This window comes from Acipenser ruthenus, chromosome 44 (genome assembly GCF_902713425.1).
Source record: "Acipenser ruthenus chromosome 44, fAciRut3.2 maternal haplotype, whole genome shotgun sequence".
NCBI lineage: Eukaryota > Metazoa > Chordata > Actinopteri > Acipenseriformes > Acipenseridae > Acipenser > Acipenser ruthenus.
This window is the reverse complement of record NC_081232.1, coordinates 1,700,669-1,720,154: the sequence shown is the minus strand read 5'-3', so window position 1 is coordinate 1,720,154 and position 19,486 is coordinate 1,700,669. Positions and strand designations below refer to the sequence as shown.

The following is a 19,486-nucleotide window of genomic DNA, read 5'->3' as shown; positions in this document are numbered from 1 at the left end:
AACACACTGGACTGAGGAGCAGAAACAAGCAGCTACAGAAACACACTGGACTGAGGAGCAGAAACAAGCAGCTACAGAAACACACTGGACTGAGGAGCAGAAACAAGCAGCTACAGAAACACACTGGACTGAGGAGCAGAACCAAGCAGCTACAGAAACACACTGGACTGAGGAGCAGAAACAAGCAGCTACAGAAACACACTGGACTGAGGAGCAGAAACAAGCAGCTACAGAAACACACTGGACTGAGGAGCAGAAACAAGCAGCTACAGAAACACACTGGACTGAGGAGCAGAAACAAGCAGCTACAGAAACACACTGGACTGAGGAGCAGAAACAAGCAGCTACAGAAACACACTGGACTGAGGAGCAGAAACAAGCAGCTACAGAAACACACTGGACTGAGGAGCAGAAACAAGCAGCTACAGAAACACACTGGACTGAGGAGCAGAAACAAGCAGCTACAGAAACTCTTCATACGAGGAGGGGATCCGTCTCAACCTGCACCCAGTCCTATTCCAGTCTAACAGGAGTACTCAGTTTCAGTAACTTTTGCTGGGAGTTTGAGTTTTACAAATATGAAGAAAATCTAATTGGATATGAAACTTGGGCAGGATGTTTTTATCACAAGTTATTGAGAGGCTTGGAATCTGAAGCAGTATGTCTGTCTCTCTTGGACTTTTGTCCAATTGTGATGAAACTTTACTGAGGACGGTATCTAGTGCGGGACAAATTTATTATTATTATTATTATTATTATTATTATTATTATTATTATTATTATTATTATTTTACATATTTGTATATCCTTTCAAAATTGTGAGTAATATTCTTTCATTTAAATTGGCAGGAAACCAAAAGTACAGTTTGTCCCTTATTACAGTAAAGAAAAAAAAAAAAATCCCATCAAATGACCTATCAAAGATAATAGAGGACCGCTCTTCTGTGCAGTAGAATAAATGCTATCAGATGTCACTGATTTCCTTTGTGCAATATCTTAATAGAATGTATACATTCTGTGATATGAAGGATACAAACAAGGCCATGTTAGCCAACAGATACATTTCTACAAGTCTCACATTGAATAACGCATTGTTTTGTCCCAGCGCTGTCAGAATCTGGGGGGGTATGGAGGCTGTCTGTCTATGTAAGTATGCTAAACTGCCATTTTGAGAACCGCTTACACAATTATGAAACTTGGTAAGGTCATTCCTAGAGCGGAAGTCATTGAGAATCTCAGAATATGGAGACACAGGGACAGACCTGTAATTTTTAAATCTTAGCTAGTACCTATTGCCATCACTTTGTAGATCTGTATGAAAGAGACACACGTTTACCAGAAGGTGTGCGTTTTTCATATAGGACAATCTGAGACCACCCAAATTCTAGCCGTATGTGTTAGGTAAGATTTACTGGAGTTGTTCTACTAGCTAGGTTTCACTGTGTTTAAATCTGTATCAAGCGGGCCCCAGACTGCCTTGCTAAAACCCCTCCCTGAATCTGAGGTTTTATTACTGCTGCGAGAAACACAGGGTTTCATGTGTGAATAATCTTTCAAACTGCAAACCAATTTTCAATTATGCTAAAGTATAATTCATACCATACTGCAGTAAAATAAACCTGGTGACACCATCATCTGCTATTAAAAAAAAGACTTCTTTACAGTAGAATTGGTGTTATTTATTTCAGACCTCATCCTTTGCATCAGTTTGATTCAGTCGTTTTATGAATTGTGTTATATGAAGAAATACCTTTCATGCTGTGTTTGCAGTATTTGTCTGCTTTTGGTTTGACCTGAACTATGCTATAGACAGGCTGTCCCTGTATAGCTGAACTATACTATAGACAGGCTGTCCCTGTATAGCTGAACTATACTATAGACAGGCTGTCCCTGTATAGCTGAACTATGCTATAGACAGGCTGTCCCTGTATAGCTGAACTATACTATAGACAGGCTGTCCCTGTATAGCTGAACTATACTATAGACAGGCTGTCCCTGTATAGCTGATCTATACTATAGACAGGCTGTCCCTGTATAGCTGAACTATACTATAGACAGGCTGTCCCTGTATAGCTGAACTATACTATAGACAGGCTGTCCCTGTATAGCTGAACTATGCTATAGACAGGCTGTCCCTGTATAGCTGAACTATACTATAGACAGGCTGTCCCTGTATAGCTGAACTATACTATAGACAGGCTGTCCCTGTATAGCTGATCTATACTATAGACAGGCTGTCCCTGTATAGCTGAACTATGCTATAGACAGGCTGTCCCTGTATAGCTGAACTATACTATAGACAGGCTGTCCCTGTATAGCTGAACTATACTATAGACAGGCTGTCCCTGTATAGCTGAACTATGCTATAGACAGGCTGTCCCTGTATAGCTGAACTATACTATAGACAGGCTGTCCCTGTATAGCTGAACTATACTATAGACAGGCTGTCCCTGTATAGCTGAACTATACTATAGACAGGCTGTCCCTGTATAGCTGATCTATACTATAGACAGGCTGTCCCTGTATAGCTGAACTATACTATAGACAGACTGTCCCTGTATAGCTGATATTTAATACAGGTTTGATTGTGTTGGACCAACATACAGAAGTTTAAAGTAAATGTTGACTAACATGATTGTAAATAAATCTCTTCTTTGAAAACCACTATAAATATGCACATAAAAAGTTCCTTTGTGTGTCTTTGATTTATTTGTTCATTTAGTTTAATAATTATTTTGAATTTAATTTTGTATTGCTTTTTTTTTATTTGTATTTATTGATTTATGTTTTCCTGACTAATTTGTGGTGGTGTCAGCCATTCTGACTGGTTCTGGGTTCTGTTGCAAGTTTCTCTAAATCTGCTTTTACCTGCTCTGAGCTCGTCTGGAGAATCCTAACTGCTGGGCTCTGAACAGCCTTCCGCATTCCATTCAGATCATGTGATAACCTTTCAACTCTGCAAGCTTGCCAACTCTGTGTTGAGTAGGCGGCGCTCCCTACTAATGAAAAATTATAAAAGTAACTAGATTATGTTTAGAATGTATAACCAGGAAGCAGTAACCTATATATTAGAGCAGTGTATAGATAGATAGATAGATAGATAGATAGATAGATAGAGCAGCAGTGTGGAGTAGTGGTTGGGGCTCTGGACTCTTGACCGGAGGGTTGTGGGTTCAATCCCTGGTGGGGGGACACTGCTGTTGTACCCTTGAGCAAAGTACTTTACCTAGATTGCTCCAGTAAAAACCCAACTGTATAAATGGGTAATTGTATGTGAAATAATGTGATATCTTGTAACAATTGTAAGTCGCCCTGGATAAGGGCGTCTGCTAAGAAATAAATAATAATAATATATATTATATATATATAATAATATATATATATTCTTATCTGTAATTGACATTATTATCGGTGCCTTTTAAGTTGAGAAACCTTTGTTTTCTTCTGAGATGTAAATATTCCTAATTCAGCTTTGCATCCTGTGCTGTAGGTCACACGGTCTGGTATACATTTGTGTTTTCTTTCCCTGAGCTCAAAGCCTCCACACTGCATGGTGTTGCTATCATACCCCCTGCTGCGGCAGGGACACGACAGGCTGGTTTAGGAAAGACGCCATAAAGCTTCAAGGAGGGAGGAAGCTTGTGTGCCTGCCTACCTACCTGCAGCTAAAACGACATGAGCGAATGTAAACAAACTGGGGAGTCAACAAAGACCAGTTTCCAATAAAGCAGAAGGTTGAACTGTACTTATAAGAAAGTAAAATACCAGGAAATTAATTATTAATAACTTGGAGAGAAAATAAAATAAAAAACCGCGGTGCTCGTACTACCCGGGACTTGAGTATGAGGAGGGAACGTGCGCGTACTAAATAAATACGTGCGCGACCCCACCCTGGGGCTGAAGCCGCGAGAACGAGTTTGCGTGCTGGCAGACTAACATTTCTGATTCAGACAGCCGTATGGCTTTATAAACATTTGCGTTTAAATAAAATATATCTATACGTTAACTTTGTGATATGCAACGACAAATTAAATCATCTACACTCACAGCTTGACTTCCTGGCCTTTATTTGAATTAATCTAGTTGTATAATTTTAATAATCTGGAAATGTACAAAGACCGGGCTGTGTCACGTACTGATTTGCATATATTATTTAATATGTTGTACTAAACGACCCTCCTTATGAAATAATATTTGATTAATCGATATATTATTTACATTATACATAAATACATCGAAAATGGAGATACTGTATGGCTATATTATAATAAATTGAGTAGCAGAGTCCAATAAATCTAACAGTAATATATAATATACTGTATGTAGTTTAATACTGAACACGACGGGCACTGCAGGTGCTGGAAGTATTGTTTTTTTTTTTTATTTCTGATAATTTGGCTGTATAGAAGACAAACTACACAAGAATTAAGTCAATGTAGACGAGGAATTATTTTTTTTCTGTCAAAATTAACATGATATGAAACTATGAAAGAATGTTTCTTAATCTCTTGTGAATATTTGTTTCTAATATTTATTAGAAGTGTTATATTATTATTGATAATAATAATAATAATAATAATAATAATAATAATTTTGGCGGGTGTTGTGTTTGGCGGCTGCGAAATCTCGTGCGTTTGAGGCTGCTGATGACGTAGTCAGCGGGTTCGCGTTGGATCTCGCGCCATATTAGTTTGTGTGGCGGCGCGCTCCAGAGCAGGGAGGCAGACGCGAGAGAGGCAGGAGCAGGACGCTCTAATTAGTCGACGATATTTAAATAAAAAAATTTAAAAAATAAAATAATAATAATAATAAATATTATTTAAACATTAAATTATATTTAAAAAAATATATATTAACGGGGGTGGATGACTAAAATAAAAAAAAAAGCCCAATAATTTTTCCTTTTTTTTGTTGTTGTTGGTTTTAATAAATAAAAATACGTAACGCCGAGTATATACATACGGGCGACATTTATATATAAGGGCGCCGCCGCTCTCTCTGTCATTCTAGTTCCTGGAAGATACCTGTAAAAAAAAAAAGATAAAGATTGTAATATATAAATAGGTTATAGAGGGGCAAGCTCGGAAGTATCGTAAGCAGTGTTTTTGGGACCAGCGCTGCTTGTGCTATGGCGGTAAACTTGGACAAAGAGGCCTATTATCGGAGGATCAAGCGGCTGTACAGCAATTGGAAGGTGAGTCTAAACGACAAACATCATTATTATTATTATCTTTCAGTTTGTAGGCTTTAAATGTGATAGTCCAAGTAAAGGTTGTGTGCATGTCTGGAATACAATAGTTAGCGTGTATGTAGCATGGCCTGTTTGAGAGACCGAGGCGGTGCACCGCTCTGTACGCATGTATTGTACTTGCTGCTGGTTCAGGAAAGCAGCCTTCACAATGCAACAGGGACCGTGTGTCAAAAAGGACATGTTTTTATATATTTCTTATCTTAAATATATATATTATTAGAGGTAATATTTATGGGGGTAAAACGAGTGTTAAGAATTTTTTTTTCCGGTAACGGTTTAACTCAATTATCAACCAACAATGCACGTTGCAAATAGTGTGTTTTCTTGTGTTTATTAACACGGTACACGAGGTATGATGCAATGTATTTGTGTGCAAGTTTTGCGTTTGATTGAAAGAGAAAGTTAGGAGTGGTACCATAGGCATGGCCTGTTGATGAAAGAGAAGATACAATGGTGCCAAAGTATAGTGGCGTTAATGCAACCATGTGTATTTGTGCAAAACTGAGGCGTTCATACAATGCAATACATCTGATGGTGCCTTTTTCTTAGTTGGGGCGAATTATTTAATACCGCCAATGACTCAGAATGAACTACAACATGGCCGGTTTCACTTGAAACCCACGAAGAGCGCTTCGGTATAACCAGAACTACGGGCAGAGTAGTCAATACTGTAACTGCATTTTACTTGGGGAAATAACTGCAAATCTGTCGGTCCTTTTCGGTTAATAATGAGAGAATCAATGCGTTTGACCGAGTCACATCAAACAGAGCACCCAAAAACAATAGGGCATGGGACCCGGCGTTTGTATGAAAAGCCACAGTACAATGCAACGTTCATATGTGCTTTATCATTATTCAGTGTTTAGCAGTGGCTTATGCCACACGTGTTTTAATTTCTGTAACTTAAGGAAATAGTAAAATATTGTCCTTTTAGTAATCCTTTCTTTATTTTATTTTAATATTACATCCGTGCTTGGTCACAGTGCTGCAGCTAAACATGCCGGCTAGATTCAGAGCACCCTTGTCTCGGCGCGCCAAATCAAAACTAGGGATTTATTTTTTTTATAGCGCCATATATCAAAATACCACCAGGGAAAAGTGTAGTTTATAAAACTCGGAGTAAATAGTAGCAACTGCACTAAGACAGGGTTTAAGTAGTTTTCTTGAACATGTTTAAAACGCAACATCAATGAGATATGATTTGACTGGACCCGCTTCTACCGAAGACTACAGATTGCCTTTGCAGTCTTCTCAAATCCATAAAAAACAAAAAAAACTGATCATTCAGTGAGAGATTGTGGAGCTCAATGAGCCGTGCATTGGACCGCCCTGCTGTACTGTTAAGTAGGGCTTGAAGTTTTGGGGGGTTGTTTTTGATCACATGACATCCATTTAAATATATTTTGAGGGATTATGTTTCCTAATTGAACTCAGAAAAAGCTGCTAATTACAAAACAGTCACTTGTTTTTACCTTGATATTTTGACTGATCCTGATTTTTGTTGATCTTAATTTATTTCAAACAGATGTGACAAGTTACGTTAATTGCTCATTGGGTGGTGTAGGGAGACAGGAGGGATTGAAGGTGGAGAGCAGTAGGCAAGAATAAGGGTCTTGAATTGAATGCGAGCAGAGATAGGGAGCCAGCGGAGGGTGCAAAGCAGAGGAGTAGTGAGGTTGGGAGAATCTATCAAAGCCATGGTGCTCAATAATTGGTTCATCTCTACTGGGAACAAATCTTTGAATTGTAATTTTTGCAACCTTTGTGTGAATCATTTTCCTATTATTTATTTTTATTTATTTATTTATTTATTTTTCCCAACCCTTCACAGAAAGAAGATGAGTTTGGGAAGGTGGATGCCCTGGTGGTGTCGGTGGGGGTGGATGAAGAAATCGTCTACGCGAAATCCACGGCTCTGCAGGTAATGAACCCCGAACTGAAAGAGAACTTTGCGTAGAGGGGCAGGTAATGAATAGACAATGCATTGAATTGAGATCACACGCAAATGTAACCTCACGAAAGCCTGCAAATGCAACTGAAAACATGCGTGGGCACATAGGCATGGTAATATAATATATGCATTGAGAAAAGTATTGTTAAAAAGCAAGGAGGCGTTAGGATTTATCACAAAACAAACTAAAGAGCTTAGTCTTGTGTTTCTGGGTAGTCTATGAAAGCAATCACACACTCCAGGGTGTTCAAATATGGTCCAATAGCAGCACTCCTAGGGGTACTATTTGGCCCGAGGTGAAGCCAAGTTAAACAGAAGAGGCCTGTGAAATTCTGGACCATATTTGAACACCCTGGAGTGTGTGATTGCTCTTATAAAATTAGTTTATCATTTAGCAGACGCTTTTATCCAAAGTGACTTGGAGACTAGGGGATGAACTATGCATCACAACTGCTGCAGAGTCACTTACAATAGAACCTCGGTTTTGCATCTCATCTGAAGGACGGAGCACAAGGAGGTTAAGTGACTTGCTCAGGGTCACACACACAAGCAGTGAGTCGGTGGCTGAGCTGGGATTGGCAACCCCACCCCATGGGGCAGCAGTGTGGAGTAGTGGTTATGGCTCTGGACTCTTGACCGGAGGGTTGTTGGTTCAATCCCAGGTGGGGGACACTGCTTCTGTACCCTTGAGCAAGGTACTTTACCTAGATTGCTCCAGTAAAAAAAAAACCAAATGTATAAATGGGTAATTGTATGTAAAAATAATGTGATTTCTTGTAACAATTGTAAGTCGACCTGGATAAGGGCGTCTGCTAAGAAATTTAATAATAATAATCTGCACAGAGTGGGACACTTGTTAACCAATGGTACTGCTCACTCTGTTTTATAAACATGGATTTGCATCCTTATTCTCTGTCTCAGACCTGGCTGTTCGGGTACGAGCTGACTGACACCATCATGATCTTCTGCGAGTCGAAGATCGTCTTCATGGCCAGCAAGAAGAAGGTGGAGTTCCTGAAGCAGATCGCCAACACCAAGGGCAGCGAGAACGCCAACGGGGTGCCGCCCATCACACTGCTCATCAGGGAAAAGGTCGGTCAGCCAAGGGCTCTACAGAAATCAATAAAAATACATGGTGGATTGGAAATAGGGGTTCATCTTTTCAGATCGAATTTTTAATACATTTTTGTATAATTTATTTTTCAAAGCCCACAATTAAAGTGCCTCCTCACGGCTGCAACCCAACCAGGGTTAGCTGATTACAGCTAACCCTGGTTGGGTTGGCAGGACTGCAAAACTTTGGCACCACCCAACTAAAAATTACCTTTGGAAGCTGTAAATAAACTGGAATATAAGCAAAGCCGAACTATGGAAGAATGCAGTAAACATCCGTATATGATCAACAATAGTTTAAATATTGTCTTTTCAGAGTATCGTATTTCATTGATCTTTTTATACTGACGCTATTCATAAATAAGTGTAGTGTTCCTCAATTTAGTTGCATATTATTACTGTTGTTGCATACTGCAATGGGTAACTTGACAACCTATAATTATGATTATTTATTTAGCTGCTGACTTTATCCAAGGCATCCTATCTATTCATATTTATAGGGATGCACTGATAATCGGTAGCCTATTGGCATGGCACCGATTATAATGAAAAAAAACACAATCTGTGATCGGCCGTTTGTGCGCTGCTCCCCTAGGAACCCCCTGGTCATGGTCGGCTGTGACAGCCTGGATTCGATCCAGCGATCTCCAGGCTATAGGGCACAACCTGCACTCCATGCGGAACGCTTTTACTGGATGCGCCACTCGGGAGCAACATTCTGATGCTTTTTAAAAATATTGAATACTCTGGAGTGTTCGCATGCCCCGTGCTGCTCAACACTCTCTGCGTTCGAAAAGCAAAACAAGTCCTCTTAGTTAGCACAGACTGCCGGGTCGTTGCATTATTATTATTATTATTATTATTATTATTATTATTATTATTATATCGGCTATCTGTATCGGCCAAGAAAATCTTTATCGGTGCACCCCTAATTATTTTACTTCAGTCTCAAATAACTCAAGATATTTAAATATATAGACGATAATATTTATAATGTTGGATTTATACAACACACTGGGAATTAAGGCTTAGGCCATTTGAATATGAATGGAATGAAAAAAACGCATCAATATTGTACTGTTAACAGTAAAAAAGTGGTTAATAATGGAAATGTTTGATTTGCATCAAATGGAGAACCCTGTCCTGACCTTACAGAATACTCCAGTACCAGTTGGTGTCAAAGGTATCTTGACTTTCGTATTAATAAATCAAAAGTAATTATAACAATTTGTGAAATACAATGAAGACAATAGACTTCAAAAATACTATTTCAATTTCGCCATCTGTTTTTGTGGACCTGGCTTAACAAACCAACTGATGTAACAATGTTGGACACCAGTGGTACATGCAGAGTTAAGCAGATTCCCGCAGCAAGCCAGTATTCAAAATTAAACTTTGGTGATTGTTGTAAAATACTGGATTACAGTATTAATGGAAAGTACAGACATTTAACACAAACTGCGGTTTGTCAAGATTTTTAAATATGCTTAAAGTAAAAAATAGTGCACTTGTTTTGTGTGTAACGCACCAAATATTAAACATTAACCTCAATAAAATAGCTTTTCATAATAAAGATAAACTTGAACAAATGTTACTGTGCCTATTGGTACCAAGTATCAGAGTCTGACCAAGATTTATTTTACAAGTTTGGCGCGGTGCCTCTTAACTCTCTCTTCTTCATCCCTGCTCAGATCTCCCTCTCCCATTCGTCTTCTGCCATCAGCTCACAAGGGCTCAGCTGATATCCCAGCATGCCTTTTAATTTTAAAGGGATACAGCCTCTACACATGACATAACCCACCCAATATCTCAGAAGTCATACTAAAAGGAATACATTTTTTTGTGCAATACCTGAAAATAATCGTAATATTTTTTTAAAATAAAAGCCTGTGCAAATATCGTTTGACGGTGGATCGTGTCGGTGGCTGGCTTATTTTGAAAACCCTGCAATCTCCAAGAACTACTAACTCTGTATATTCCTATTCATTCTTTAGAGATCCGAAAATGCAGAACTCTTAGTTGTTCCGACAAGCTGGAGCCGGGGCTTTTTGCTGCTGTGCTCCTCGTTTGTGGAACTCTATTCCGGTTGACATCAGGCAGGTTGAAACATTGCATTCTTTTAAGTCTAAATTGAAAACATGCTTTTTTTTAAATTTGCTTTTATATACTTGGTTGTAGCCGGAGTGTGTGATATATTGAACTCTCGTTTTAGTTTTAACTTTCTATGGTGCTCTGGGGTGCCGTGGTGTGAAGGGCGCTATATAAAAATACATTTGTATTGTTTTGCACCAGTGACTTGCTGGATTATAAATAGGGGTTGTGTTTCTCTGGTTTTGATTGCTGTTATCAACCCCTTGATAAGAGCCTCGTTTTGAAATGTCCCTGTTAGAATGTCACACTGCGCTGCAGCTCAGCTGATCGCTCAGGAGGCTGGAGGTAAGGGGGTGACCTGCATTCCTGCTCTCCCTGTTTCTCAAGCCAATCGCTGCCCTTCACCAACCCAAGCATCGGCTGGTACTAAGCTACTGAACCGAAGGGAGTGTCCAGTCTAGGGAGTTTTAGCCTGTACTTGTGAGATGTTTAACCAGAAAGGATCACTGCCTGAATTGATGAACAGAAGTACCCCACCCTCTCTCGGCCTGATTTACCATGCCCCTTCTAGGTAATTCAGTGACTTGTTTTATTCTCTTTAAGAGTACAATAAGCCATTACATTACCTATTTAAAATGAAAAAAACACACTTCTGCACAATAGATTGTGTTAGTTTCAGACCACATTGATGCATTGGTTGCATGAAATTCTGTAGTATGAGCACCCCTTCCTGACGCGCTTGTGCGTTTCTCTGAAGACAGTAAATCGGGTTTTATCGTATCCATTTTTTATCTTGTGTCTTGGTGTTACTCGACTTTGTTTGCCTATGATGAGTTTCCATGCTAATACTGATGCACCAGGCTGGCTCTCTGGGGCTGTGTCTCTGGGTGCAGCTGAGTTAAACTCTGCTTCTCGCACTGGAGTCTGAGGCAAACACGAGTATAGAAGTTACTCTAATGATGGATGTGGCTGTCATGCTGGTTCATATCTTAAACGGCACTCTTGGCAGCCATTTCTGGATTTTTAAAAAAAATTTTGTAACCAGTAGATCAGCTTTTTTTTCCACAGCTAGCCAATCATTAGTGATACGGGTGGGACGTAAACACTTTTTAAAATGTTTGCGTGTACGGTAGGTGCTGGACTTGCGCAATTCAGTTCTAAAAACCTGGAGTGTTTTTCTAGCAACAGAACTAATATAGGAAAAAAAAAATAAAAACTATTTGTCCAACGAGCAAAGTATAATGGCAAAACTTGTTGTCCTGGGCGATATGAATTGCACACCCTTGTGTAATATATAATTCATGCTGCAGATTTGTTCTGTATTGTCCCTCTTTGACAAACCATTGTCACCATGTATGTAAAACTAGACTGGCTCTCGTTAACAAATTGTAGGCTTTTTCATTGGTGCTGTTTTGTTTGTAAGGTTCTTAAAGGTTTGGTACCTCCTTATCTGAATGTTCTGGTGGAGAGGATTCACACTGGCTCTAGTTTACACTCTCAGGATTCTGTTAGTTTGGCAGTCCCAAGGGTTCACACATGTTTGAGAGAACTGTCTTTCACTTATCGGCTCCCAAAAACATGGAAATCTCGTACTCCTTTTCTGGCTGTAGAGATCGTATTTTGGGAATAGCTTCAAGCCTCTTGCCATTGTTTTCTCTTTAGTCCACATTAACGCACAGATGTGTCTTATTTATGAAGTTCTTCTTTTTTATAGGCTGCTGACTAAGTTTGAGCCACACGTGTATTTATTGTGGGTAAATCTTCTGTGTAAATTAAGTGCACACTTCACATTGTTCCATATATCTGGAGCCGCTGATCCGATTGTGATTAAACATTTCATTGCCATGTGTTATCCTATAAATGTCTTTGCATACGGTTGATTTTCATCACGTTGAAATTTATCGTACAGCCGTAGCAACGGGGGATGCGTTGCTGATTTTAATATTTCCATTTATTTTGTCTGAGCAGAACGAGAGCAACAAAGGCAACTTTGACAAGATGGTGGAGGCGATCAAAGGCAGCAAGGAAGGGAAGACCATTGGGGTGTTCAGCAAAGACAAGTTCCCGGGAGACTTCATGAAGAGCTGGAACGACGCTCTTAACAAAGAGGGGTTAGAGAAGGTAGGCAGGGGAGCGAGAATGCATTCCCCAAACCCGGGGGTCCCCAAGGGTCTCCCCTAGTAAAGGCACGACCATGTGGTGTGCAGGGTGAGTCATAGTCAGGGAAGTGCAGGTTGAAATCCTGGCTCTTCCAAAGTGTCATTGGGCAGTGTAAACGCAGTTTGGGTTTGTTTTGCCTATGATGTTTTTTCCATGCTAATACTGATGCACCAGGCTGGCTCTCTGGGGCTGTGTTTCTGGGTGCAGCTGAGTTAAACTCTACTTCTCACACTGTGGAGTCTGAGGCAAACACGGGGGCCGAAAATGTGACAGGACGTTTGTACGTGCTGTACAGAATGTTATTTCTCTTGTCTTTGTTTGATCTGCGTGCAGGTGGATATCAGTGCAGCAGTGGCCTACACCATCGCAGTGAAGGAGGACGGGGAGCTCGGCTTCATGAAGAAAGCAGCCAGCATCACCTCCGAGGTGTTCAACAAGTTCTTCAAGGAGAGGGTGATGGAGATCGTGGATGCAGATGAGGTGAGAGGGAGGCTGAAGAAAGCAGCCAGCGTCACCTCAAAGGTTCAAGATCTTCAAATAAAGGGTGATGGAGGTTGTGGATATTGATGCTGGGAGAGGCAGGGAGGGGATGTGTGAGAGGAGGAGGGAGACTGGGTGAGAGGGAGGCAGGCAGAGTTGGGAATGAAGATGCCAGTATCACCTCCTGAGCTGTTCCCAGTTGTTGGATACCTAACTTTTAATGATAGCTATGGGAGTCCAAGGTTAATGCAAATTGTGGTCTCTGAAACAAGGTCACGTTCAGGATTTTTCAGATTGTTTACCGATTTTTGTTTTCCTCTCCCGTCTGCAGAAAGTGCGTCACAGCAAGCTGGCGGAGTCGGTGGAGAAAGCCATCGAGGAGAAGAAATACCTGGCCGGGGCTGACCCCTCCACAGTGGAGATGTGTTACCCACCCATCATACAGAGCGGGGGCAACTACAACCTCAAATTCAGCGTGGTGAGGTGAGCTGGCCAGGGGGGAGGAGCTGAGGGGGTGGGGGAGCCGGACGGGGGGGAGGAGCCGGGGTGGGGGAGCCGGACAGGGGAGAGGAGCCGGGGTGGGGGAGCCGGACAGGGGGGAGGAGCCGGGGTGGGGGAGCCGGACAGGGGGGAGGAGCCGGGGTGGGGGGAGGAGCCGGACAGGGGGGAGGAGCCGGGGTGGGGGAGCCGGACAGGGGGGAGGAGCCGGGGTGGGGGAGCCGGACAGGGGGGAGGAGCCGGGGTGGGGGAGCCGGACAGGGGGGAGGAGCCGGGGTGGGGGAGCCGGACAGGGATTAGGCATGGAAATAAAAAGTGAGAAATAAGAAGGTTTAAAAAAAAAAAAAAAACTTCTAAAATAAAATACGTCTCAAGAGCAAGAACGCTTCTGAGTACGGGCCTGAGAAACGTACTGTTGGGCAGTGGAAAGTTTGCCGGTGATGAGTTTCCATGCTAATACTGATGCACCAGGCTGGCTCTCTGGGGCTGTGTCTCTGGGTGCAGCTGAGTTAAACTCTGCTTCTCACACTGACTGGGTTCTGAGGCAAACACTGGGGCAGTAATTGTAATTGGGGGAATTTTGCTTTTAACAAATGTAAAATATACAGATATAGGAGGAGGTAGCCCCACTGTACACATAGTAGTAATACATTTATTTTACATGGTGTATTCATGTATTTAAAAAAGGGATGGAAGGCTTATGAAAAATAAACCACTGATATTTAGAGTCAAGCCTTCAATTCTGTAATATGAACGAATTGTAAAGTTTTTGGCTGCCGAACACATTTGAAGCAGCGTTTGTTCCAGTATTTGTCCCGTCGCTAGGAAGTTAAAGGGAGTACCCCTTGCTGACGTGTTTGTGCGTTTCTCGTCTCGCCCCCCCAGTGATAAGAACCACATGCACTTCGGCGCGATCACCTGCGCAATGGGGATCCGCTACAAGTCGTACTGCTCCAACCTGGTGCGCACGCTCATGGTGGACCCTCCGCAGGACATGCAGGACAACTACAGCTTCCTGCTGCAGGTCGAGGAGGAGCTGCTCAAGGAACTGCAACACGGTGAGGGGAGAGGGGACTGGAGAGAGCTTGGGAGAGGGGACTTGATAAGGGAAAGTGGGGGCAGGTGAACTTGATTCAATTAGTTTAGTAGTAAGACTGTGTGAACACACAGTAGTTAAATACTGCAAGAGACGGGGAAAGATGGGTAAATTGGACAGATTCAGACCTGTCTCGGTACAAGACCTACTGCCTGTACTAATAGAGTTTTGACTGTTTCTACCACTCTGTTCATTTCTGAAGGTGTGAAGCTGTGTGATGTATACAGCGCAGTGATGGAATTTGTCAAGAAAGAAAAGCCAGACTTGCTTGGAAAACTAACCAAGAATTTGGGGTGAGTCAGTCTGTGCTACACAGAGTAACTGAATAATAATAATGATGATAATAATGATGATGAAAAAGTAACAGCAGCCTGTTGAGTGTGCATTCCAGTGATTGTCAGCTGATAACACAAGTGCTTTGAACCCCTGTCTTGCCCTCCTAGCCTCCATATAAACCAGGGGTGTCAAACTCTGTTCCTGGAGGGGGCTGCAGTGTCTTCAGGCTTTCGTTCCACCCGAGCTCTCAATTGCTTAATTGGTCTAATTAGTTGACTAACTGGACACACTTAACACTTCTCTCCAGGCCTCAATGTTTTATAGGTAGCGGTACCTTGAATCAGGTGCATTTTTTAAATCAACTGTTAAACTGTCCAATTGAACAAATAATTAGATCAGTCAAGCAATTGAGGGGTCAGGTGGAACAAAAACCACAAGACACTGCGACCCTCCAGGAACTTTGACACCCCTGCTGTAAACCTTTCAGATTTACATTGGGGTATACGTAATCAGTTTAAAGGACAGGGATCTAGAAGGTAGGAACTGTGACAGTAAAAAAAAAAAAAATGTTTACTGTGGAAGTTGTTTCACCTTTAATGGAACTAGTGGTCTCTTCCAACATTCTCTTTGAGTTTCTGTTTTTGTTTTCAGTGTGTTTAGTATTAGAGCTGTGATTTTTTTTATATTGCTGAAAGGAGGTATTAAAACATGTGGGTGCATGTGGGGCATTTGTTACACAAATAAGTGTGTCAGTAGACAAGTTTAATTACAATTTTTCAATTTTATTTATACAGTGTCTTTCATACCCCAGTATCTCAAAGCGCTTTACATGTTGGATAAAACAGAAAGCCTGCAGTGTCATAAAATAGTAATACGTAATTATACGAATAACAATAGCAGTAAATCGCAATAAAATTACAAAAAAAACAAAGAAAATGGGAGATTTAATAATAATGATAGATAAAACACAATTACAAAAATAAGCAAGTAAAATAAACAGTTATTTTTGTAAGTCAGGTTTAAAGGCTAGATTATAAAATGAGCCTGTTTCTTTGTTCAGTTGTGCAAATACACTCCTTGCGGTAGTTCTAGTTAAAAGTGAAATATATTTAATTTTTGGCAGTTGGTAGGCAAAAATCCCATCTGATAGACCCTGCCAGTATGTATGTGTGTGCTCCTCTAGCCCTATCCTGTCTTGTTTCAGGTTTGCGATGGGTATTGAGTTCAGAGAAGGATCGCTCGTGCTGAACAGCAAGAATCAGTACAAGGTGAAGAAAGGTGAGAGCAGCGGGACGCACTGCAGGGGGGGGGGGGTCTTTAAAACAGTCGTATGTTGACATTTTTGGTCATCCCTCTGGGGGCAAAACGTAGGGCCCTATGAAATCCATTCGGTAGTTTTAAAGTTACAGAATGGCGTAAATTATTTTTTTTACAAATTATTCAGACAATTTTTTGCGCTCAAATAACTAAAAAAAAAAAAAAAAAGTCTGCAAGTTTAAACGCCTCCTTTGATAAGCTGGTAGAACTCGTTAACAAGGAGTGCCTTTTTGTGGAACCACCAAAATTGAAACTGAAAATTGAAAAACTACACATTTCTAATTATTTATGTTTAGTCACACTGTCGGTGAGGTTCCCCACAAAGTTAATAAAACATTAAAAATATTACTGTCTTCCCTTTTTTAAGATGTCTTGACACCAACTGGATTAGAGTGGAAAAAAATTCCAACGGGGAACACAAGAATAACTATTTACATGTACAACGTAACAAAGTCTGTGCTCTCTTCAGAGCTTATCTTCTGTTTTTATTCAGAAATATTATGGCATCCGCGTTCTCCGGTTTCAAAGAAGAACGGAGGTTGTTCACAAGTATCCCTGCTTTGCTGAACGCTCGCTCTGGACCGATGTTGCAGGGATACTTGTCTGGTTATTTTTCCATCGGGATCTTCGCTAATGTTTAAGAAGCATAAATCGTCATCGCTTGTTGGATTAAGGTTTCCTTAGAAGTAGTGTGTATTTTGTTTCTGTCCACGAAGTAACAATTCCATTGCTTGTTTGGTCTTTGTTTTCTTTAACAGGTAAGTCCTCTATGCTGCACTCACTTGTACAGGCACGATTCCTGTCATTTTGAGGTTGTCCTCCACCAGCCTCACTAGTTTGGGCTTTGGCCTCTTCGGATAGGAAATCCACATGGCGAAATCGTGGGGTCAAGAAATGACACAAAAACAGCATAACCTCATTACTTGGGTCTTTCAGCTGATGTAAACAATCACTGAGACAAATTACGCACTAGCTTATCTGTCAAACTCCGTGTAACTGGAATTAGCAAATCAGTTGAATTTGAAGAAGATGGTGTCTCCTCTTCATCAGTAACTTCAGTCAGTCTGTGTTTTATCCCTGTTGCAAGTGGATACAAAGAACTAGCCGTAATGTTTCTCTACTCGAAAGTACTGTAGCCGGCTCAAATGGCTGTAGTAGAGGTAGGATCTCAGCCATTAGCTTGCACTGCTCAGTCGTGAGATCTAAAGTAAATGCGTCAGACTTTATGGTCAAATCTGGGTTTGACAAAACAGCAATAACTGGCCATTTTAATTCAAGAAGGTGTTCAAACATATAATAAACCGTATTCCACCTTGTTTGTACATCCTGTATTGGTGTTTTTTGTGTGTTCAACATTTCTGTTTGTTTCCTATTTAAAGCACTTGTTGCCATCTCACTCTTTTTAAAATGTGCAACTAGTCTCCTTGATACTGCCACTAATGGAGGATGTACGACAAGTCCATACAAGCTTTTCTGAATGCAGAGATTATTGTGCCCAGCACAGCTCACACAGCACGCTTGCCTGCAGAAAGCAAAGACATTGCTCTGCATACATTGGCTGCGTTATCATGAACACAAGCTATTGCTTTTGTAGCCACTTCAAACTCTGTGTTTATCTGATTGATCGCTTCTGCTAAATTCACAGCTATGTGTTTCGTGTAATTTTCGTGTCGCTTATACTTTTGACTCAAGTTCCCAGTTTTGCGTATGTAATGGCAGGTGACTGTGTTAAACGCTTCTTGTGTCATGCTTGTTTATACATCAGTAGTGACAACATTGAATTACACTCCTGACTTAAATCCTGTCAAAGCTTTTCCTTTGCACATTCGTGATCCAGAGTAATGCATTTCGAGTTTGCATTTTGACAGGGCATTTCATAGCCCGGAGCTATGTGTGACAACATCCTGTTATTTCTTTTGCTCTGATGCTTTTTGGATCAACTTTCTTTCCAAAATAAGCTGCCACAGAAGGTGTTGCTTCCTTTTGTTTAATACTGCTGTCGTATTTTGTTGGGTGCCGTCTTACTAAATGATCCCGTATGTTGGTGGTTTTGCCACAGAAGCTCATTAAAACTCCACAAACTGTGCATTTTACCTTTTACATTTTGTCCTTTTGTAAAATAAATAAATAAAAATAAAATAAAACTTCCAAACGTCTGACGTCGATTTAATTTAATTTTAAATAATGCTAATTTAACTAGCAAAATGTGATCCTGAAATGCAGCCTACCTCTAGTCTCTTCTCTAGGTTGTTTTTTTTTATTTATTTTTTGTCATGCTTACTCTTGAAAACGTTCGTGCTGCATAGTGGGCGGGGAGGTTTTTTTTTTTATTTAAAGGAACCAAAGGAAAGGCAAGGAATAAGAGTGTAGATTTAAATTTTGCTGGTCCTAATAAAAAAAAAAAAAAACTGTCCTATTAAAGAAGTGATAGATGCATTTTTTTTTATTTTTTTTAAAACCATCGATTTGGTTATTTTATCCATAGATGGTTAATCCAGTAATTCGATGCATTGTCCGAGCCCTACTGCGCACTTCGGTCAAATGTTAGAACGTTCGGTCGCCCATTGATTCTCTTGTTAATTTATGTCTGAGCCGAACTGAGGAGTGATCCAGAGTGTAGAACTGCAGACCGGAGACCAGCTGCAGTACCTCTCCTTCACAAAGCAAGGGCTGCATTAAAAAACACCTCTCAGCCACCATACACGACCGTGATTTTAACTGTAAAAAAGCGCTGCCTCACGGTCTGCACTATTATCAGCGATGTGTGTGCAACAGAAGCTGCTGGTAGATTACAAAAACGATTAATTAGGTAGTTGTGATCTTAGTATGGTTTTTATTCTCTAATTAAATTTATATTCATTGAAAGGCAAGAGAGAACCAGGTCGTTATTGTTTTGGTTTAATATAATGTAGCAGGCTAATGTTCCTATTGAAGTAGGCTGCAATAATTTTGTCGTTATTCTTTGTTTATTTAATGTTCAGCTTTCATATTTTGTATACTAATTTAATCAAACAAAGTAGTGTAAGACGTTGCTTGTATCGTTCATGACATTTTTCAAATCAAGTAAGCTTATTTGTGTATAAAGAGACAATAGAGTTGCAGCCAGTGTCATCTCAAGCTGAAATCGTAATTTTAAAGGAGGCTACAAACGTGGCAGCGGACTGTCTCTCTTTAGCACGCCCGCAAGAACTTCCAGACTTACTACAACTGTGTTGAGAATTTAAAAAGAAAGCATTTTATGAGATTTAACTAG

General features: G+C 40.6%; 1 protein-coding gene and 3 non-coding genes across 4 annotated transcripts in view; all 4 read left to right on the top strand.

The window, feature by feature from the left end:
- The first annotated feature begins 4,655 nt into the window (after window positions 1–4,655).
- The window catches only part of supt16h (SPT16 homolog, facilitates chromatin remodeling subunit), a 38,080-nt gene continuing 23,249 nt past the window's right edge, over window positions 4,656–19,486 (top strand). Inside the window, exons 1-9 of the mRNA XM_033997932.3 lie at window positions 4,656–5,194; window positions 7,083–7,172; window positions 8,124–8,294; window positions 12,375–12,527; window positions 12,900–13,046; window positions 13,378–13,529; window positions 14,430–14,602; window positions 14,843–14,933; window positions 16,121–16,194. Of these exons, the coding sequence (XP_033853823.1) occupies window positions 5,129–5,194; window positions 7,083–7,172; window positions 8,124–8,294; window positions 12,375–12,527; window positions 12,900–13,046; window positions 13,378–13,529; window positions 14,430–14,602; window positions 14,843–14,933; window positions 16,121–16,194 (1,117 nt within the window). The 5' untranslated portion in view covers window positions 4,656–5,128. The remainder of the gene's footprint in view (window positions 5,195–7,082; window positions 7,173–8,123; window positions 8,295–12,374; window positions 12,528–12,899; window positions 13,047–13,377; window positions 13,530–14,429; window positions 14,603–14,842; window positions 14,934–16,120; window positions 16,195–19,486) is intronic.
- LOC117399094 (small nucleolar RNA U6-53/MBII-28) lies at window positions 11,228–11,339 on the top strand. Its single transcript, XR_004544014.1, has one exon. It is a non-coding gene; the product is annotated as a small nucleolar RNA U6-53/MBII-28 (small nucleolar RNA).
- On the top strand, window positions 12,701–12,815 carry LOC117399096 (small nucleolar RNA U6-53/MBII-28). The gene has a single exon (XR_004544016.2). It is a non-coding gene; the product is annotated as a small nucleolar RNA U6-53/MBII-28 (small nucleolar RNA).
- LOC117399095 (small nucleolar RNA U6-53/MBII-28) lies at window positions 13,977–14,092 on the top strand. The gene has a single exon (XR_004544015.1). It is a non-coding gene; the product is annotated as a small nucleolar RNA U6-53/MBII-28 (small nucleolar RNA).